The sequence below is a fragment of the Cetorhinus maximus genome, chromosome 30 (assembly GCF_964194155.1).
Source record: "Cetorhinus maximus chromosome 30, sCetMax3.hap1.1, whole genome shotgun sequence".
Lineage (NCBI taxonomy): Eukaryota > Metazoa > Chordata > Chondrichthyes > Lamniformes > Cetorhinidae > Cetorhinus > Cetorhinus maximus.
The window spans coordinates 24760468-24780288 of record NC_135908.1 but is presented as its reverse complement, the minus strand read 5'-3'; the positions used below and the strand labels follow the sequence as shown (position 1 = coordinate 24780288).

General features: G+C 48.8%; 1 protein-coding gene across 4 annotated transcripts in view; it reads right to left on the bottom strand.

Annotated features, from left to right (window-relative positions):
• Positions 1-3085: 3085 nt before the first annotated feature.
• Positions 3086-19821, bottom strand: part of LOC144670145 (talin-2) — a 345177-nt gene continuing 328441 nt past the window's right edge. For all 4 annotated transcript variants that reach the window (XM_078532616.1, XM_078532619.1, XM_078532618.1 and 1 more), the window contains 3 exons: positions 11208-11390; positions 7711-7836; positions 3086-4809 (listed from right to left, as the gene is read on the bottom strand). In XM_078532616.1, coding sequence (XP_078388742.1) covers positions 4681-4809; positions 7711-7836; positions 11208-11390 — 438 coding nt within the window. In that variant the 3' untranslated portion in view covers positions 3086-4680. The remainder of the gene's footprint in view (positions 4810-7710; positions 7837-11207; positions 11391-19821) is intronic.

The window sequence follows — 19821 nt, the reverse complement described above, 5'->3', positions numbered from 1 at the left end:
ATAACTTCTCTTCAAAATGGGATCTTTTACATCCACCTTAAGAGCATGTAAGCAGATGCAAGCTTGGTTTAATGTTACACAAAAGATGGCACCTCCAAAAATGTACTGTACTGCAGTGGAGTATAAGCCTCATGTTACAATTTATAACCTGATGTTTTAAGATTGTATCTTTTGGTTTCTCAAATTAGTATATTTTGGGACTGTATAGCTTTAAATATAGGGTAGATGAAAGGTGTCAGGTGACCTGTGCTAGTCTGCCTGAGTAATCCTGGGTGGTTTAATTGTTAGAGATCAGAGGAAGAATCAGATTGTTTTATTCAGAGGAGTTGCAAGGTATTTATGCTTGGAGACAATACCAACAGATATTGAGTATATCATAAGTCTCCCAAAGTCCCACAAAGGTGTGTAAAAAGTGATTATGTAAACTATCCCTTTACTTCTAAGATGGAAAGTTGGGATCAAAGATAACTATTTAACATTTCTACTTAAATACAAAGCTAATGTGTTCTTCTCGCCATGGGGGAGAGGGTGAGGAAGCCATTTTGAGATCAGGTTACAGGCTTCCCTATAAACCCAGGCATATCACAGACAGAAGGTGTTGCAGTTTGGTCTTGTGTGGTCTGCAGCCATCTGAGAAGTAGAGAGAGCAAGAAATACAGTCAGCCATGTCTGCACCTTAAGTAGAGAGTGTGCAAATTCTATTATTCACCATGCAGAATGCGGGTGGGAGCTTGCGCTCAGATTGAAGACCAAGTTTGTGGACCAATTGCCCCACATCCAAGACAATCGCATGGGGGCGGGGACAATAAATGACAATATACAGACCCTGAAGACAAGGTTTACAAAGAGAGACCAATGGCTGGAAGTCAGAATTCAACAACTTGCACTTGTAATGGCTTTAATATAGTGAAGTGACCCGAGGTGTTTCACAGGATGTTTTTATCAAACATGTAAGATGTGGTGACCAGAAACTTGGTCAAAAAGATACACATTAAGGAACATCTTAAAGCAGGAAAGATGTAGAGAGGTGAAGAACTTCAGAGAATATAGGAACAGGAATAAGCCATCTAACCATCAACACCCTGGGAGTTACCACTGACCAGAAACTGAACTGGACTAGCCATATAAATACTGTGGCTACAAAAGCAGGTCAGAGGCTAGGAATCCTGCGACGAGTAACTCATCTCCTGACTGCCCAAAGCCTGTCCACCATCGACAAGGCACAAGTCAGGAGTGTGATGGAATATTCTCCACTTGCCTGGATGAGTATAGCTCCCACAACACTCAAGAAGCTCAACACCATCCAGGACAAAGCAGCCGCTTGATTGGCACCACATCCACAAACATTCACTCCCTCTACCACTGACACACAGTAGCAGCAGTGTGTACCATCTACAAGATGCACTGCAGGAATTCACCAAGGCTCCTTAGGCAGTACCTTCCAAACCAACGACCACTACCATCTCGGAGGACGAGGGCAGCAGACACATGGGAATACCACCACCTGGAAGTTCCCCTCCAAGCCACTCACCATCCTGACTTGGAAATATATCACCTTTCCTTCACTGTCGCTGGGTCAAAATCCTGGAACTCCCTCCCTAACAGCTCTGTGGGTGTACCTACACCACATGGACAGCAGCGGTTCAAGAAGGCAGCTCACCACCACCTTCTCAAGGGCAATTAGGGATGGGCAATAAATGCTGGCCCAGCCAGCGAAGCCCACATCCCGTGAATGAATAAAAAAATAAGTCTCTTGAGCCTCTTCCACCATTCAGTGAGATTCTGGTTGATCTGTGAACAATCTTCATATACTCCATATGACTCATATTTTTAATATCTTTGGTTAACAAAAATCTATTAATCTCAGATTTTAAATTAACAATTGTTTGAGCATCATTGCAGTTTACAGATCAGAGTTCCAAACTTCTACAGTTCCCAAATCCGGCACCCTCGGAACTGAGACCGGATTTCGGGTTTCCCCAGATTTTGGACATCCAACCTGTACAGTGCCTGAAACTAATAAAGACCCTGAGGCAAATACTAAAAAGAGATCAGGACCCAGGTTAGCCTGAAAGTGGATGTTTCTGTCCCTTGGGCCCTGGACCTTACCTTGTCAGACGTGTCGACCTGCAAATGAAGGATCAGTCCCATTCGCCCCTCCCTGGGCAGTGACTCTGCAGCCAGCACAGCCATGTCACGTTCTCCAGCAGTCGTGCGTTTCTCTCACCCCCATCGCCATCTACTCACCCACGCTTGATTCGTGCCCGATGGAGAAGGCCCAAGACCAAGGTAAGCCTGAGGAAAAGATTCCCCTGGGAGGCTGGCCGAATGATCCTGCTCCACAAGCGGAAGCTCCTGTTTCGGGGAGAGACAGTCTGGACACAGCAGGGGTGAAGGAAGAAGACCATGAGAAAACTGAGCAGGAGGATAATCAATCTTCACAGGCCCTGAACCTAAAACAGACCCGGGAACTAGAACCAGTGCGCCATTTCAAAATGCCTGGTTTTCGGACATCGCCGCTTTTTGGATAGCCAAATTTGAGGTATGTACCTGTACTAGGGTAGAGAAATGTATGGAAGTGTTTTCTAATTTCACTTTAATTTTTAGACTATGCCCCCTCGTATGAGACTCCCTGAACCAGCAGAAATAGTTTCCCTTTATCTTCCTTATCTGTTCCTCTTAATATCTTGAAAACATTGATCAAATCATCATAATCTTCTAAATTCCAGGGAATACAGCGTCGGTTTGTATAATCAGGTAGAGAATTTCCGATTTGGAGCCTAGGCACAGCCGCCAAATGGTGGAGCGATTAAAATCGGGCATGTGCGAGAGGCCAGAATGAGAGGAGCGCAGAGATCTTGGAGAGTTGTAGAGCTGGAGGAGATTACACAGATAGGGAGGCAAGGATGAGAATTTGAAATTGGAGGCATTGGCGGACGGGGAAGCCAATGTAGTGCAGGGGGTGATGGGGTGAACAGGATTTGGCAAAGCAGAGTTTAGAATGAGCCGAGGTTCGAGTGCAATCCTGATCCTGGAGAGATGTCCCATTCATGTGAACTTGTAGAAAATCCCGCGAGACACTGAATTTCCTTTGAAACCTTTTATTTGTGAATACAAAAAATAGTTTTTGTGGCCGATAAATTAGCAGTTTATGTTACATACAGTAATACATTCTGTCATGGCAGTAATATGTGACGTTTCTTTTAAACTTTGGGTCTTAGGAAGTGAGGCAAGTTAACAGGAGCTCGCAAAAACCACCAATCTATTTTGCACATGCATTTTTTCTTTTTTTTTAAACATACCATCTTAAAAATGATTCAAACATAAAGGCCAATATTAGAACATTACTCGAATAATTTCAGTACATTAAATTTCATTTTACTTCTTTAAAAAATTCAAATTTCTCAATGGCTTAACAAAACAGATGGATGTTTCTACATCAGGATCTTTCCAATACTAGTTTATAGACTAACAGATCACAGAGAGCCTGGCGGGGAGATGCAAGTCTGTCTTACTGAGAGTTACAATGCATCTTGACGCAGGCCTGTGGAATGCAATTTCCAAAAGAGGGGGATCTAATCTGTTTGCAGCAGCACAGGAGATACAAATCTAAAAGAAAACCATAGAAGGCAACTCAGGGGATGTGCTGTTTAAGTCAGCAACTCCCTTGAGCATTAAGACTTTGGGAACGCTACTTAAATAGACATGTTAGGCAAGCATTGGAGCTGGGTGTCGTTCAGTGGTTTAAGTGTGACCAACAAAGGCAGAGTATTGTAGCCAATAGAAAAGCAAATTAAAAACAAGTGCCGAAAGCAATTGTGCAGCTAATATGGCAAACTGCACGGTACACAGATGGTCTGTGATGAGGAACACTGGGGCATTCATCACCTGAAAATATTACAAGAACTTGGAAACTAAAGGCAAGGTACCCTGTGAAATGTGCCTTTTAGTGTGTGTCTATATTTAGCATTACTGAGCACTCAGGTTTGTAAACACAACATGGCTTTTGGTTATTTTAGAATTTCTGTTTCTTTTTTAGCTGTTTTCCAAATTCAACTCACTTCAGAAACAGGCGATAGGGGCAACAGTGAGTGAATGATAATCATAACCCCGCAGGACAAAACAATCCCAGGTAAAATCACACAGCTTTTAGATGGGTTGGTGTTCATTCCTAGAGGAAGCTGACTCATTCCAAAATGACATCCTGCACTCAGTGTCGGAACAGGAACAAACACTTCACAAAAGACAACATTGATGAATCCTGCATACTTCAAAAACTCCTCTGCTTAGGCGACAGCCTCCCCTCTCTATCAATTCTGGATGCATCCACTTGATAGACTCCATCTTCCTACCTCAACCTAGCACGTCGGACTCAGGTGTCTGATACAACTCTGTCCATGAACAGAATTCCTGCTCACAGAATGTCTTGTGCTCCGGCCCTATTAATCTTTGTCTGTAAACTTCCCTGATGTGTATTTAGTGCATGCAAGCCTTGGGAGTACAGGAAGCCAATTCTAAACTAACATATTCTGGACTATGATCTATAATTGGATAAATCCAAGTTGATGCAATGTTCCACCTCCAAAATGATCAGCTTTCCAATCGGAAGTAGCTCAGATTTTGAAAGGACTGAGAGATCCGTTTGATGCAGAACCCGTTTGGTTAAAAACATCTTGAGGATTAGCTTTCATCTTCTCGCAGTTCCGACGGCAAAAACTTGTACTGTTGCTGGCGGATTTGTGCCAGTTTCTTGCGAGCTTCTTCCAGCTCCTTCTCCTTCCTCAGCATTTCCTCTTGGGCTGCAATGATCTGCACAGAAGGCAAAGGCGGTGGTTTTGTATCAATTGACTTCTACTGCAAAAAGGAGTTTACAGCAACTTGCATTTATCTGGCGCCCTTCCCACAGCAAACCATCCCGAGGTGCTTCACAGGAACCTTATCAAACAGAATTTGGCACAGAATCACAAAGAGATGGGAGGGTAGACGGCCAAAAGCTTGGTCAGAGGTCAGTCTGAAGGACTGTCTTAAATGAGGGAAGATAGTTACAGAGGCAGTGAGATTTAGGGAGGGCAACTCCAGGATTTAGGGCCCCAGGTGGAGCGATTAAAATCGTGAGGCCCACAATTGCAGGAGCGCAGATATCTTGGAGGGTTGTGGCGCTGGAGGAGCGAGGCTATGGAGGGATTTGAAAGTAAAGGTGAGAATTTTAAAATTGAAGCACTGTTTAACTGGGAGTCAATGTAGGTCAGTGAACTCACTGACAATGGCAAACCGCCCAATTAGTTAGAGAATCAAAACTATTTTACATCCGATGTAAAGTTAACCTCCCTTACAGATCTGTACAGTAAGGAGGATGTAAAAATTAAGAGGAAAAGGGACTTCAGTGACCTGGGATCCAGTTTGTTGAGATGCAAATCATCTCTCTGGTGCCTTTCTGCTTCCTGTGGTTAAAGCTGCCTTGATCTCACACACGTGAATTCTAAGTCACTGCACAGAGTTTGATGGAAGTTGGCATTTATTATTATCCAGAAAATTCATTATCACATAGTGATGCAAATCTAAAAACAGCTACCGTACTGGGTGCTCCTCAAAGTCTGTAGTTTAGGCAGATTGCGGAACCTGCAGTGAAAACAGCCGCTTGTACCTAACAGATAAACTGACTGAGAGTCTGCGCTGTCATTTCATTCGATCGCAGTTCATCTGGATCTCAAATTCATTTTCCCACATTTTGCTCCACATCCCTTTACCTGACACAAATCACAGCCGGGTCTCAGTCCCAAAGATATCAGCAGCCCCTCAGCCCGAGTTAAAGAGTGCTTTGCTGATTTCATTCCGGAGTGGCCTCTCTCTCACATTAAGATTTGTTGTTGTGGACTCCCCCACATATTTACCCCAAGTGGATCCTTTTATTGGATTCAGCAGCGTGATTAGATCACCCTCACCCCTCCCAACTCAAAACAATACAAACCAAGTTCATGCCGTCTGTCTCCTAACTGAATCCCCCAAGCCTTGGTTTATTTTGGTGTCACACTGCCTCATTTCTGGAATGGGTTAGCTAAGTGGCAATGAATACCACAGGAATAATGAAGAGGCTTTTAGGAATATATAAAACAGGGCTAACCAGATAAAACTCTAGATTACTCCATATGAAATCGACAAAGTCAGCAGCTACAACGATGCAGAGACGGGCTGAATTGTCCTTGGATCATTCTCTGGTTTGGAAAGTTAACAAGGAAGTTTACTTGCTCCTAAGTGATCTTCCAGGATTGAATGAACACTGAAATGTCTGGACATCAGCGTGTGGGATCCAGAGTATGAGAAATAACCCAATTAGCACGAGTATTTCTTACACTGATGAGCACAGGAAATCTCCTCGCCATATCCCTTCTTCTGCCTCAGGAGGCTGGAAGAAACACCCCTATTAAATTGGGTAAATACTTGCAGACAAAGGGTTTGAAGGGCTATGAGGAGAGGACAGGGAGTTTGGACGAATTGGGCAGTTCTTTGAAAATGCCAGCAAAAGCACGATGGGCTGAATGGCCGCCCTCTGTGTCACATTGCTCTACGATTGTGAGGATGGGGGTTGGGATGAACTGTTGTAATTTACATCTTAAAATTATTACTTTAAATATCTGCACAGACATTAAATTGATAAACCGGTGAAACCAGTTTATCAGACGAGCATCAATGTTGCGCTGCAAGGACTTACTGGAAATCACAATGTGAAAGCCCACCCCGTTCCAGAAACTTCCTCCTGCCCCCTGATGCCCACAGGACCCAAAGAAACTTTGTTCGCAGTGAAGCAGGTGGTCACAAATTGTCCCGGAAACCGAACGCCCGTTCAGTTTTGCCCGAGGGAAAATGCAGAGGCTACATTGTCACGTTATTGGGAATTCCGGATCCTCCCTTAATTTGTAAGTGAGTGAAATTCCTGGCCGGGATTCAAGATTTAAAAAAAACTTCCTTCAGATCCTTCAGGTCAGCTTAACTCAAATGAAACACAAGGAGTCGAACACAGGGACAAGTCACTCAGTGTCAGAGCAGCTGAGGCAGCTAAATGATAGACCAGGAACAGGCAAGGATCACAGTCCTTGTGCAGGATAAGTCAAATCTAATACACTTGGGGTCTGTTATGCTGTATTAATTTATTAATGGAATTAGTAAAATCTAGTTTTATGAATGTTATCAAAAACATATCAATGTTAAGACCCTGGACAACAACAACTAGTATTTATGTAGCACCTTTAACATGCACCAAGCTACTTAATGACAATTAGGACAGATGAGCGAAAGCTTGGTCAAAGTGGTAGTTTTAAGGAGTGTCTTAAAGGGGGAAGGAGAGGTAAGAGGGAGAGAGGTTTAGGGAGGGAATTTCAGAGATTAGGGCCCAGGCAGCTGAAGGCATAGCCGATGGTCGAGTGATTGACCTCGTGAACATCCTCACTTTTAGAATTAGATGAGCACAGTCTGGGAGGGTTATGGAGCTGACCGAGATTGCAGAGATAGGGAGGGGGGGGTGACACCATGGAAAGATTCGAAAACAAGGATGAGAATTTTAAAACTGAGGCTTTGCCGGACTGGGAGACAACGTAGGTCTCAGTGAGCACAGGGGTGATGGGTGAACACAACACTTTCCTCTCACTGTCAGCTTTTACAGGTGCCCAGGGCCAACATCACTCAGGAACCCATCCAACAATGTGCAGCACAAACCTGAGCAATTCCTCCAACAAATCGTGTCTTCACCACAATGTTTTCTTCATCCGGTTTGTTGAACGCGGCCTTTTGAGCTGCTCTGACTAGATTGTCCGACGCCCGTTTCACAGCATTTCCTGCAGTCTGGAAAACAAACCAGCCAAAATATTGTCACACTGTCTCAGAGTCATTGTACGGGTGATCAGTGAAAATTCAGCAACAAATGGCGTTCGACAGTGAATAGTCAATTCAGTCACTCAGATATGGCTATACAGATCATCGAGCTTGTGCTAGATAGCAGCAATAGTGAGTTGAGGGTCAGCAGGTTGAGGATCAGCGTGTCGAGGTTCAGCGCGTCCGGGGTGGGGAGGGGGGTTAGCGAGTCTGGGGGGGGGGTCAGTGCGTCCGAGGTTCAGTGTGCTGAGGGTCAGTGAGTTGAAGGTCAGCACATCAAGGGTAAGCAGGTCAAGGGTCAGCGAGTCGGGATCGGTCAGCATGCCGGGGGTGTCACGAAAGTATAATAATTCTCATAACATTCTTGTGATTTATTGTGGTCTGGGGGCTTTGCCTCATCAAAAGAAGCTAGGTTTGAAATGCTAAGCTGAGGAGAATTTGCATTTTTAGATAAATCAGGGTGGCTTGAATTTCAAAGAGTTGGTAGGATGTTACACCTAGCCAGAGAAACTAGGCCAAGCAGTGTGTTTATTTTTCCCAAAGGTTAGTGACAATATTAGCACCATGAAATGATTTATATTATGAGAAAGGTAAAGTTCCAAAGACATATGGAAACAATGGGATTTACATTAAAAGGGAGAAACATGTATGAATGAGAAGAGGCTGTGTGACAGGGAAGGCATTGTAAGATCTAACAGGAGTGTGAGAAACCTCCAGTATTTGTGCATTAAGCTGCTGTCTACAGAAACTGAAGCTGGGAAAAGCAACTTTGAATTCCACTGTCCAGAGTATTGTGTTGACAATACCTGGGTCTGTTTAAATCTATTTTTTACCATTGCCTTAACAGGGATGTAACTGGAAGCCAGATTAATTAGGGGTTTTAGGAGTTATTATAGCAGCAATTTGTAGACCTATGTATGTGCTTGAAATCTTTTCTTTCTTTAATAAATGTTTAATTTATTTTCTTAAAAAATCTCTGAAGTCTGGATGAACTTATTACTACTGAGTTCAGAGCACGTATCTCCAAATAAATACAAATTACAAAACTGTTGTGACTGTGTGAATAAGTTTCCCTCGTGGATTTGATCTGTCTGGCACACATCACCTACCCCGCCATAATAGGCTGTTGGCGTGTTGGGGTTCAGTGAGTTGGGGTTCAGTGCGTCGGGGCTCAGCAAGATGGGGCTCGGCGAGTCGGGGCTCAGCTAGTTGTGTGTCAGAGAGTCGTGGGTCAGCATAAGGGTCAGAGTGTTGAAGGTCAGCGTGGGTCAGTGAATCAAGAGTCAGCATGTCGATGGTTGAAGGGGCGAGTTGAGGATCGGTCTGCTGAGGGTCAGTGTGCCGAGGGTCAGTGTGCCGAGGGTCAGTGTGCTGAGGGTCAGTGTGCTGAGGGTCAGTGTGCCGAGGGTCGGCCTGCCAAGGGTCAGTGTGCCGAGGGTCGGCCTGCCAAGGGTCAGTGCGTTGAGAGTCAGCGTGCCGAGGGTCAGTGTGCCGAGGGTCAGTGTGCCGAGGGTCAGCCTGCCGAGGGTCAGCCTGCCGAGGGTCAGCCTGCCGAGGGTCAGCGTGCCGAGGGTCAGCGTGCCGAGGGTCAGCGTGCCGAGGGTCAGTGTGCCAAGGGTCAATGTGCCGAGGGTGTGTTGTTGGGGTCAGTGTGCCGAGGGTCAGTGTGCCAAGGGTCAATGTGCCGAGGGTGTGTTGTTGGGGTCAGTACATTAATAATGGAGTAAAGAGTGACATATCCAATTTGCTGATGACACAAGGTAGGTGGCATTGTGAGCAGTGTGGATGAGAGCATTAAATTACAATGAGATATTAATATATTTAGTGATTGGGCAAAACTGTGCAAGTGGATTTCTAACTAGAAACGTGTGACATCACTTTGAACTTAGCAAGGATAGAATAATGGACTTTCTAAATGGTGAAAAGCTAGAAATAGCAGAGACACAAAAACACTTGAGGGCTCCAAATACGCAGATCACTAAAATGTCATGAAGAGGGTACAGAACATAATCCATAAATGTAATGGAATATCTAGAGGATCAGAATACAAAGTCATGCAAGTTATAAGTTATACAAAATCCTGCTTATCCCACACCCGGTGTTATTGTGAGTAGTTCTGGCCACTGCACATCCAGAAGGAGATGTATATATGGAGGGGCTGCAGTGTAGGTTTACTGGGATGATACCTGGATTGCAAAGGCTAAAGGAGGGATTTCACACACACACAGCGCTCACCAAACTACTGTCGATAGGTCTGATCTTATTCACAACAATTTGTTCATCCTTTAGAGAAAATAAAAATCAACTTTTACGAGGATTAGTTTAACTCATCAGTTACTGCTGGTTAATTGAGCCAGGTACATATTTAACCCTTCAAACCTGTTCCATGATTCTATCAGACCATAGCTGATCTGCAATCTGCATCTCAACTCCATCTACCCAGCTTCATACCTACAATCTCATTACTCTCGCTGAACAAAAATCCAAGAGTATTCCACTCCCTTTTGATGAAGAAGTGCCTCCCTGAACGGCCTGGCTCTCATTTTAAGGTTCCGCCCCCTTGTTCTGGACTCCCCTCCCACCCCCGCCCCCGCCCCCAACCCCCAACACCTGCAGAGGAAATAGTTTCTCCCTATCGACCCTATCAAATCTTCAATCATCTTACACACCTAAATAAGGTCACCTGTAATCCTCAATACTCGAGGAGCACAGGCCGAGTTCATCAAACCTGTTCTCACCATTTAACCCTTTAAGTCCTGGTATCACTGTGATGCAGCTGCTCTGTACCCTCTCCAAGGACAACACCTCCTTCCTTAGGTGTGGTGACCAGAACTGAACAGAGTTCCTCTAAAACCCGGTCAAACCAGAGCTTTATAAAACTGTGACTGAACTTTTACTCCTTTGCTGCCCTTGAGATAAAGGCCAGAATTCCACTTGCCTTCATTATTCTGGTCAAGTCCAGTAGCTTTGAGTGTTTTTACAGGTATGGGGAATTTAAAAGTTTACCAATGAATTAATTTACATCCATGTATATTATCCATGTATAGGTTATATTAACCCTGCAGATGTGAATATTGCAGTAGATTAAATTATTTTGAAAGTCTAGTACACACTTTATCACCTAATTTAACTCCAAATGTTTCATTTCTCTCCGTAAAACACGATTAAAATTGACAATATCTGTACAGAAGGGGTTTGAGCAGGTGTCAGTTGGATCATGGGGTTATATCCTTCCACAGCGACAGGTTGTTTAGAGTTTCAAGTAGGAGGATGGGACAGGTCAGTTGTCACATAGTGAGCGAGGTTAAAGCTGCCTCAGCAGTTGTAGGGATGTCCTGTACCTGAAGTCTCCGCATGGCCTCGGAGTCAGTGTCTGCCTTCACTTTACACGCCACCAGGAGCTGGGCTGTGGAAGCTGCCACTTGCTTGGCTGAGGAAATGAGCTTCTCCTCGCTGGCATGTCCTTGGACAGATGCGTTTGCTGCCTCACACAAGTTGCTTGTAGCGGCTGCCACCATTCGGGCCTAGAGAGAGAGAGAGAGAATGACATGTGTGTGTGTGGGACCAGAGTTCTAGGCTTCATATGGATCACACTGCACCCTCACCAAAGAGCAGGCTGGATCTCACCATCACCCATACAATGAACATAAAACCCAGTTTCTAAGTCATTCTGCCTTGCTGAATGTAACAACACACCCACATCATCAAAGTGTTACTTAAATTTATTCCATCACTTTCTCAAAGTGTGTCTCTCAAAATGGAGGGAAATGGACATTATTTTAGCTAAAAACATCAAAAACACTCTTCAAATTAAAACTGGGTCACTCTCGCTGTCGTTTACCCAGCTGGATTGATATTATGGAATACCCGGCCAGCCCACATAGTATACTGTGACAGCCATGGCTCAGTGAATAGCACTGTCCCCTCTCAATCCAAAGGTCATGAGTTCAAGTCCCACTCCAGAGACCTGAGCATAAAATCCAGGCTGACCCTCCAGTGCAGTATTGAGGGGGTGCTGCACTGTTGGAGGTGCTGCTGTTTGGATGAAAACTGAAGTCCTGTATGGGCCCTCAAGTGGACGTTAAAAGATCCCGTGGACTATTTTGAAGAGAGCAGGGAAGATATAACAGGTCCCCCGCTCAATATTTATCCCTCAACCAACATCACAAAAACTGATGATCTGGTTATTATCACGTTGCTGTTTGTGGGAGCTTGCTGTGTGCAAATTGGCTGCCCATTTCCTGCACCACAACAGTGACTATGTTCAAAAGACACCATTGAGTGGAAAGTGCTATGGAACATCCTGGGGCCATGAAAGCACTAAATAGATCGCACCTCATTCTTCTAAACGCTAGAGAGTGCAGACTCAATTTACTCAGTCTCTATCATAGGACCACCCCCTCACCCCACGGACCAATCGAGTGAACCCTCTCACCCCAGGGACCAATCCAGTGAACCTCCTCACCCCAGGGACCAATCCAGTGAACCCTCTCACCCCAGGTACCAATCGAGTGAACCCCCTCACCCCAGGGACCAATCGAGTGAACCCTCTCACCCCAGGGACCAATCGAGTGAACCCTCTCACCCCAGGGACCAATCGAGTGAACCCCCTCACCCCAGGGACCAATCGAGTGAAACCCCTCACCCCAGGGACCAATCGAGTGAACCCCCTCACCCCAGGGACCAATCGAGTGAAACCCCTCACCCCAGGGGCCAATTAAGCCAACCCCCTCACCCCAATCTAGTGAAACCCCCTCACCCTAGGAACCAATTGAGTGAACCCCCTCATCACAATCAAGGGAACGCCCTCACTCCAGGGACCAATCAAGTCAACCCCCTCACCCCAATCTAGTGAACCTCCCTCACCCGAGGGACCAGTCTAGTGAAGCTTCCCCCTGAAGTATCATCAGAAACGAGGCCAGGGTGTGTTTAACAGAGACGGCTGGAAACAAGGAATCCAGGAACTTTCAAACGTTTATTAACCATATGCAACTATAAACAGGGATAGACGAGCATGAAGTTCCTTCCAGAATAATCTCTCTCAGAGTTCTAGTGACACGTAACCTGACATCACTAATGATGTACATTAGCTCTTAGCATTACAGCTATTAACCCTTTATCTTGTCTTGTCTTTCATTCCACTCATTAAATATTTACTTAACACCCTTCTTCCCCACCCACCCCCCCCACCCCCACCACCCAAAGTCACTGTCACCATCCCTGAGTCTGAGGGAAAGATGCTACAGTGGGTTTGACCAGTCTGCCTGATCTTCATTCCTTTGGAGTGTCCTAGGATCACAGTCTTCCCGTGAAGGGGCCTGTGAACGGTCCAGCAGGCTGGTCAGGTTGTCCTTGTGGTGGTCCGGGTATTGAACTCAGTCCTGTGGTTACCAGTGCAGGTCTGATTTGCCTGAGGATGCTGTGAGCAGTGTGTTAGGAGCGTGGATGAATGGACTGACTCAAAACCTGGCCGGGCTGGACCTGGCCTCGGACCCAGACAGACTCCCCTGGCGAGAGTGCGGCTAGACCCTGTGCTTTGTTGTAGGTCACAGTCTGCTTCACATGGTAGTGGTCCTCTCTCCCCCTGCACCTTTTCGATTTCTCTCACCTCGAGACATGGGTAAAGGGAGCTGTGTGAGTAACTTCCTGCCCATTAGGAGTTCTGATGGAGCCAGGTGGTTGTGCAGTGGTGTCGGCTGGTAGGTCAGTGAGGTCAGGTCGATGTCATTATCTTCCTTCAACAAGGATTTGACAATAATCTTTCAGCTTCCCCATTGGCCTGTGGGACCTGGGCAAGCTGGTGATGTGGACAAGGCCATACGTCTGCATTTGAAGCAGTCATTGGTGAACTGGGAGACAACCCAGAGACAAACCAGGGATGCCATGTGTGCCAAACATTTGCTCGAGAATGGCAATTCCCCAGTGAGGTGGGCCCGTGCAGCTGGTTGTCACCTTCCACTGTGAGTAATAAACCACAACCAGAAAGGATTTATCCTTGAAGACAAACAGATCCATCCCGAGGCGCTCCCACACTCGGGGTGGGAAGGAGGTCACCAGTGGTGCCTTGCAGTCTTGCCGATGTACAGGTGGTACTATTGGAAATCCCGTCTCCATTAGCTTTGGAGATACCAGGCTGAACTAGGAGCTCCAGCCCTGCACTTGGTGATCGGAGAATGTCTGGTCTAAGGACCCTGGGAATGACGATTCGGTCATTATGGATTAACAAGTCACCTGTAAGATGAAGGTGACAATGCTGTTTGAAGTGCTGCATCAGAATACAATTGCTAGGAACTGTGCCAGGCCTCTCAGTAGCAGAGTACTCCCGTATCTGTGCACACTCAGCATCAGCGTTCTGGGCTGCTCAAACTTATTCAAGTTCCTGAATGGTCTCTGGGAGGAACTTGGTAGACAAGCGGCATCAGGACTCCGCTTCCTCAGCAAAGTTTACATCGCTCTGTGCAGGCTTCCCCACAGGGCTGTGGGAGAAGTATCAGCTGTGGCTCAGTGTTTACCCTGGGCGTGTTCTGTATTGGCATCAAAATCGTGAGCTGTATTCAAAACATTTGCATTTGGGGTGGCATTTTTGCTGATTCTTTGCTGTTAAGCAGGGTGACTAATGCTTATGATGTGTCTGGATAGTAAATTTGAATCCTGGGATGTAAACTGAAATCTTACTGCAACCCCATGTGATCGCCAGAGCCTCCTTTTCAATGAAAAGAAGTGCGAGAGGAGTCGGGAGTTGAAGAAGAGCGCGAGAGGAGTCGGGAGTTGAAGAAGAGCGTGAGAGGACTTGGGAGTTGAAGAGGAGCGCGAGAGGAGTCGGGAGTTGAAGAGAAGCGCGAGGGGAGTCGGGAGTTGAAGAGAAGCGCGAGAGGAGTTGGGAGTTGAAGAGGAGCGCGAGAGGAGTCGGGAGTTGAAGAGGAGCGCGAGAGGAGTCGGGAGTTGAAGAGGAGCGCGAGAGGAGTCGGGAGTTGAAGAGAAGCGCGAGGGGAGTCGGGAGTTGAAGAGAAGCGCGAGAGGAGTTGGGAGTTGAAGAGGAGCGCGAGAGGAGTCGGGAGTTGAAGAGGAGCGCGAGAGGAGTCGGGAGTTGAAGAGGAGCGCGAGAGGAGTCGGGAGTTGAAGAGGACGCGAGAGGAGTTGGGAGTTGAAGAGGAGCGCGAGAGGAGTCGGGAGTTGAAGAGAAGCGCGAAAGGAGTCGGGAGTTGAAGAGAAGCGCGAAAGGAGTCGGGGGTTGAAGAGGAGCGCGAGAGGAGTCGGGAGTTGAAGAGAAGCGCGAGGGGAGTCGGGAGTTGAAGAGAAGCGCGAGAGGAGTTGGGAGTTGAAGAGGAGTGCGAGAGGAGTCGGGAGTTGAAGAGGAGCGCGAGAGGAGTCGGGAGTTGAAGAGGAGCGCGAGAGGAGTCGGGAGTTGAAGAGGAGCGCGAGAGGAGTCGGGAGTTGAAGAGGAGCGCGAGAGGAGTCGGGAGTTGAAGAGGAGCGCGAGAGGAGTCGGGAGTTGAAGAGAAGCGCGAGGGGAGTCGGGAGTTGAAGAGAAGCGCGAGAGGAGTCGGGAGTTGAAGAGGAGCGCGAGAGGAGTCGGGAGTTGAAGAGGAGCGCGAGAGGAGTCGGGAGTTGAAGAGGAGCGCGAGAGGAGTCGGGAGTTGAAGAGGACGCGAGAGGAGTTGGGAGTTGAAGAGGAGCGCGAGAGGAGTCGGGAGTTGAAGAGAAGCGCGAAAGGAGTCGGGAGTTGAAGAGAAGCGCGAAAGGAGTCGGGGGTTGAAGAGGAGCGCGAGAGGAGTCGGGAGTTGAAGAGAAGCGCGAGGGGAGTCGGGAGTTGAAGAGAAGCGCGAGAGGAGTTGGGAGTTGAAGAGGAGCGCGAGAGGAGTCGGGAGTTGAAGAGGAGCGCGAGAGGAGTCGGGAGTTGAAGAGGAGCGCGAGAGGAGTCGGGAGTTGAAGAGAAGCGCGAAAGGAGTCGGGAGTTGAAGAGAAGTGCGAGAGGAGTCGGGAGTTGAAGAGAAGTGTGAGAGGAGCCGGGAGTTGAAGAGAAGCGCAAGAGGAGTCAGGAGTTGGAGAGAAGCGCGAGAGGGGTCGCAAGTTGAAGAGAAGCGCCAGAGGAGTTGGGAGTTGAAGAGGAGCGCCAGAGGAGTTGGGAGCTGAGGAAAAGTGCGAGAGGGGTCGCAAGTTGAAGAGAAGCGCCAGAGGAGTCGGGAGTTGAAGAGGAGTGCGAGAGGAGTTGAAGAGGAGTGCCAGAGGAGTTGGGAGCTGAGGAAAAGTACGAGAGGGGTCGCAAGTTGAAGAGAAGCACGAGAGGAGTCGGGAGTTGAAGAGGAGTGTGAGAGGAGCCGGGACTTGAAGAGACGTGCGAGAGGAGTCGGGACTTGAAGAGAAGCGCGAGAGGAGTCGGGAGTTGAAGAGGAGCGTGAGAGGAGTCGGGAGCTGAAGAGAAGCGCCAGAGGAGTCGGGAGTTGAAGAGGAGCGCAAGAGGAGTTGGGAGTTGGAGAGAAGCGCCAGAGGAGTCGGGAGCTGAAGAGGAGCACGAGAGGAGTTGAAGAGGAGTGCAAGAGGAGTCGGGAGTTGGAGAGAAGCGCCAGAGGAGTCGGGAGTTGAAGAGGAGCGTGAGAGGAGTCGGGAGCTGAAGAGGAGCGTGAGAGGAGTTGAAGAGAAGCTCGAGAGGAGTCCGGAGCTGAAGAGAAGCACGAGAGGAGTCGGGAGCTGAAGAGAAGCGCCAGAGGAGTCGGGAGTTGAAGAGGAGTGCGAGAGGAGCCGGGAGTTGAAGAGGAGTGTGAGAGGAGTCGGGAGTTGAAGAGAAGCGCGAGAGGAGTCGGGAGTTGAAGAGGAGCGTGAGAGGAGTCAGGAGTTGAAGAGGAGCGCGAGAGGAGTTGAAGAGGAGTGTGAGAGGAGTCGGGAGTTGAAGAGAAGCGCGAGAGGAGTCGGGAGTTGAAGAGAAGCGCGAGAGGAGTCGGGAGTTGAAGAGGAGCGTGAGAGGAGTCAGGAGTTGAAGAGGAGCGCGAGAGGAGTTGAAGAGGAGTGTGAGAGGAGTCGGGAGTTGAAGAGGAGTGTGAGAGGAGTCGGGAGTTGAAGAGAAGGGCGAGAGGAGTCGTGAGTTGAAGAAGAACGCGAGAGGAGTTGGGAGTTGAAGAGGAGCGCGAGAGGAGTCGGGAGTTGAAGAGAAGCGCGAGAGGAGTTGAAGAGAAGCGCGAGAGGAGTCGGGAGTTGAAGAGTAGTGCGAGAGGAGTCGCGAGTTGAAGAGAAGTGAGAGAGGAGCCGGGACTTGAAGAGAAGTGCGAGAGGAGCCGGGACTTGAAAAGAAGTGCCAGAGGAGTCGGGAGTTGAAGAGGAGTGCGAGAGGAGTTGAAGAGGAGCGCAAGAGGAGTTGGGAGCTGAGGAAAAGTGCGAGAGGGGTCGCAAGTTGAAGAGAAGCATGAGAGGAGTCGGGAGTTGAAGAGAAGTGTGAGAGGAGCCGGGACTTGAAGAGAAGTGCGAGAGGAGTCGGGAGTTGAAGAGAAGCGCGAGAGGAGTTGAAGAGAAGCGCGAGAGGAGCCGGGAGCTGAAGAGAAGCGCCAGAGGAGTTGGGAGTTGGAGAGAAGCACGAGAGGAGTCGGGAGTTGGAGAGAAGCGCGAGAGGAGTCGGGAGTTGAAGAGGAGCGCGAGAGGAGTCGGGAGTTGAAGAGAAGCGCGAGAGGAGTCGGGAGTTGAAGAGCAGCGCGAGAGGAGTTGAAGAGAAGCTCAAGAGGAGTCGGGAGCTGAAGAGAAGTGCGAGAGGAGTCGGGAGCTGAAGAGAGGTGCGAGTGGGGTCGCGAGTTGAAGAGGAGCGCGAGAGGAGCCGGGAGTTGAAGAGGAGCCGGGAGTTGAAGAGGAGAGTGAGAGGAGTCGGGAGTTGAAGAGAAGCGCGAGAGGAGTCGGGAGTTGAAGAGGAGCGTGAGAGGAGTCGGGAGTTGAAGAGGAGTGCGAGAGGAGTCAGGAGTTGAAGAGAAGCGCGAGAGGAGTCGGGAGTTGAAGAGAAGCGCGAGAGGAGTCGGGAGTTGAAGAGAAGCGCGAGAGGAGTCGGGAGTTGAAGAGGAGCGCGAGAGGAGTCGGGAGTTGAAGAGGAGTGTGAGAGGAGCCGGGACTTGAAGAGAAGTGCGAGAGGAGTCGGGACTTGAAGAGAAGCACGAGAGGAGTCGGGAGCTGAACAGAAGCGCCAGAGGAGTCGGGAGTTGAAGAGGAGCGCAAGAGGAGTTGGGAGTTGGAGAGAAGCGTGAGAGGAGTCGGGAGCTGAAGAGAAGCGCCAGAGGAGTCGGGAGTTGAAGAGGAGTGCGAGAGCAGCCGGGAGCTGAAGAGAAGTGCGAGAGGCGTCGGGAGTTGAAGAGGAGCGCGAAAGGAGTTGAAGAGAAGCTCGAGAGGAGTCGGGAGCTGAAGAGAAGTGCGAGAGGGGTCGCGAGTTGAAGAGAAGCGCGAGAGGAGCCGGGAGCTGAAGAGAAGTGCGAGAGGAGTCGGGAGTTGAAGGGAAGTGTGAGAGGAGTCGGAAGTTGAAGAGAAGCTCGAGAGGAGTCGGGAGCTGAAGAGAAGCTCGAGAGGAGTCGGGAGCTGAAGAGAGGTGCGAGTGGGGTCGCGAGTTGAAGAGAAGCGCGAGAGGAGCCGGGAGCTGAAGAGAAGTGCGAGAGGAGTCGGGAGTTGAAGGGAAGTGTGAGAGGAGTCGGAAGTTGAAGAGAAGCTCGAGAGGAGTCGGGAGCTGAAGAGAAGCTCGAGAGGAGTCGGGAGCTGAAGAGAGGTGCGAGTGGGGTCGCGAGTTGAAGAGGAGTGCGAGAGGAGTCGGGAGTTGAAGAGGAGTGCAAGAAGAGTCGGGAGTTGAAGAGGAGCGCGAGAGGAGTCGGGAGTTGAAGAGAAGCGCGAGAGGAGTCGGGAGTTGAAGAGAAGCGCGAGAGGAGTCGGGACTTGAAGAGAAGCGCGAGAGGAGTCGGGACTTGAAGAGAAGCGCGAGAGGAGTCGGGAGCTGAACAGAAGCGCCAGAGGAGTCGGGAGTTGAAGAGGAGCGCAAGAGGAGTTGGGAGTTGGAGAGAAGCGTGAGAGGAGTCGGGAGCTGAAGAGAGGTGCGAGTGGGGTCGCGAGTTGAAGAGGAGTGCGAGAGGAGTCGGGAGTTGAAGAGGAGCGTGAGAGGAGTTGGGAGTTGAAGAGGAGCGCGAGAGGAGCCGGGAGTTGAAGAGGAGTGTGAGAGGAGTCGGGAGTTGAAGAGGAGCGTGAGAGGAGTCGGGAGTTGAAGAGGAGCGTGAGAGGAGTCGGGAGTTGAAGAGGAGTGTGAGAGGAGTCGTGAGTTGAAGAGGAGCGCGAGAGGAGCCAGGAGTTGAAATGGAGCTGGGAGAGCAGGTGTGACTGAGGGACTTCGGTGAGGTAGGAACGAGGTGATCCTTTGAGTACTGTGAGTACAGTCGGGTAAGTATTTACTACTTTTATTGCTTATAGTTTTTAAGGTCTTATTTTGTGGTTCATCGTTTGTAAAGGCTACATTCTGTAACAATGAGGAGCAGGGAAGAAGGGCCCGAGAGTAATTGATATTATTTGATATTAAGTATCTTCCAAAAGGTTTAATTTAATTTAAAGGGGTAAGTCATGGCAGGAGAGCTCTAATCCGTGGTGTGCTCCTCCTGCTCTATGTGGGAAGCCGGGCACATTTCCAGTGCCCGGGGCCAGCATGTGTGTGGGAAATATCTTCAGCTGCAGCTCCCGGAAGCCCAGGTTTCGGAGCTGGAGCAGCGGCTGGGGACACTGTGGAGCATCCGTGAGGTGGAGAGTATCGTGGATAGCACATATAGAGAGGTGGTCACACCGCACGCTAAGCATCCACAGGCAGGAATGGAATGGGTGACCACCAGACAGAGCAAGAGGACTAGGCAGGCAGTGCAGGAATCTCCTGTGGTTATTTCCCTGCAAAACAGATAAACCACTTTGGATACTGTTGGGGGGGGAATGACCTCTCAGGCAGCAACAGCCAAATTCGTTGCA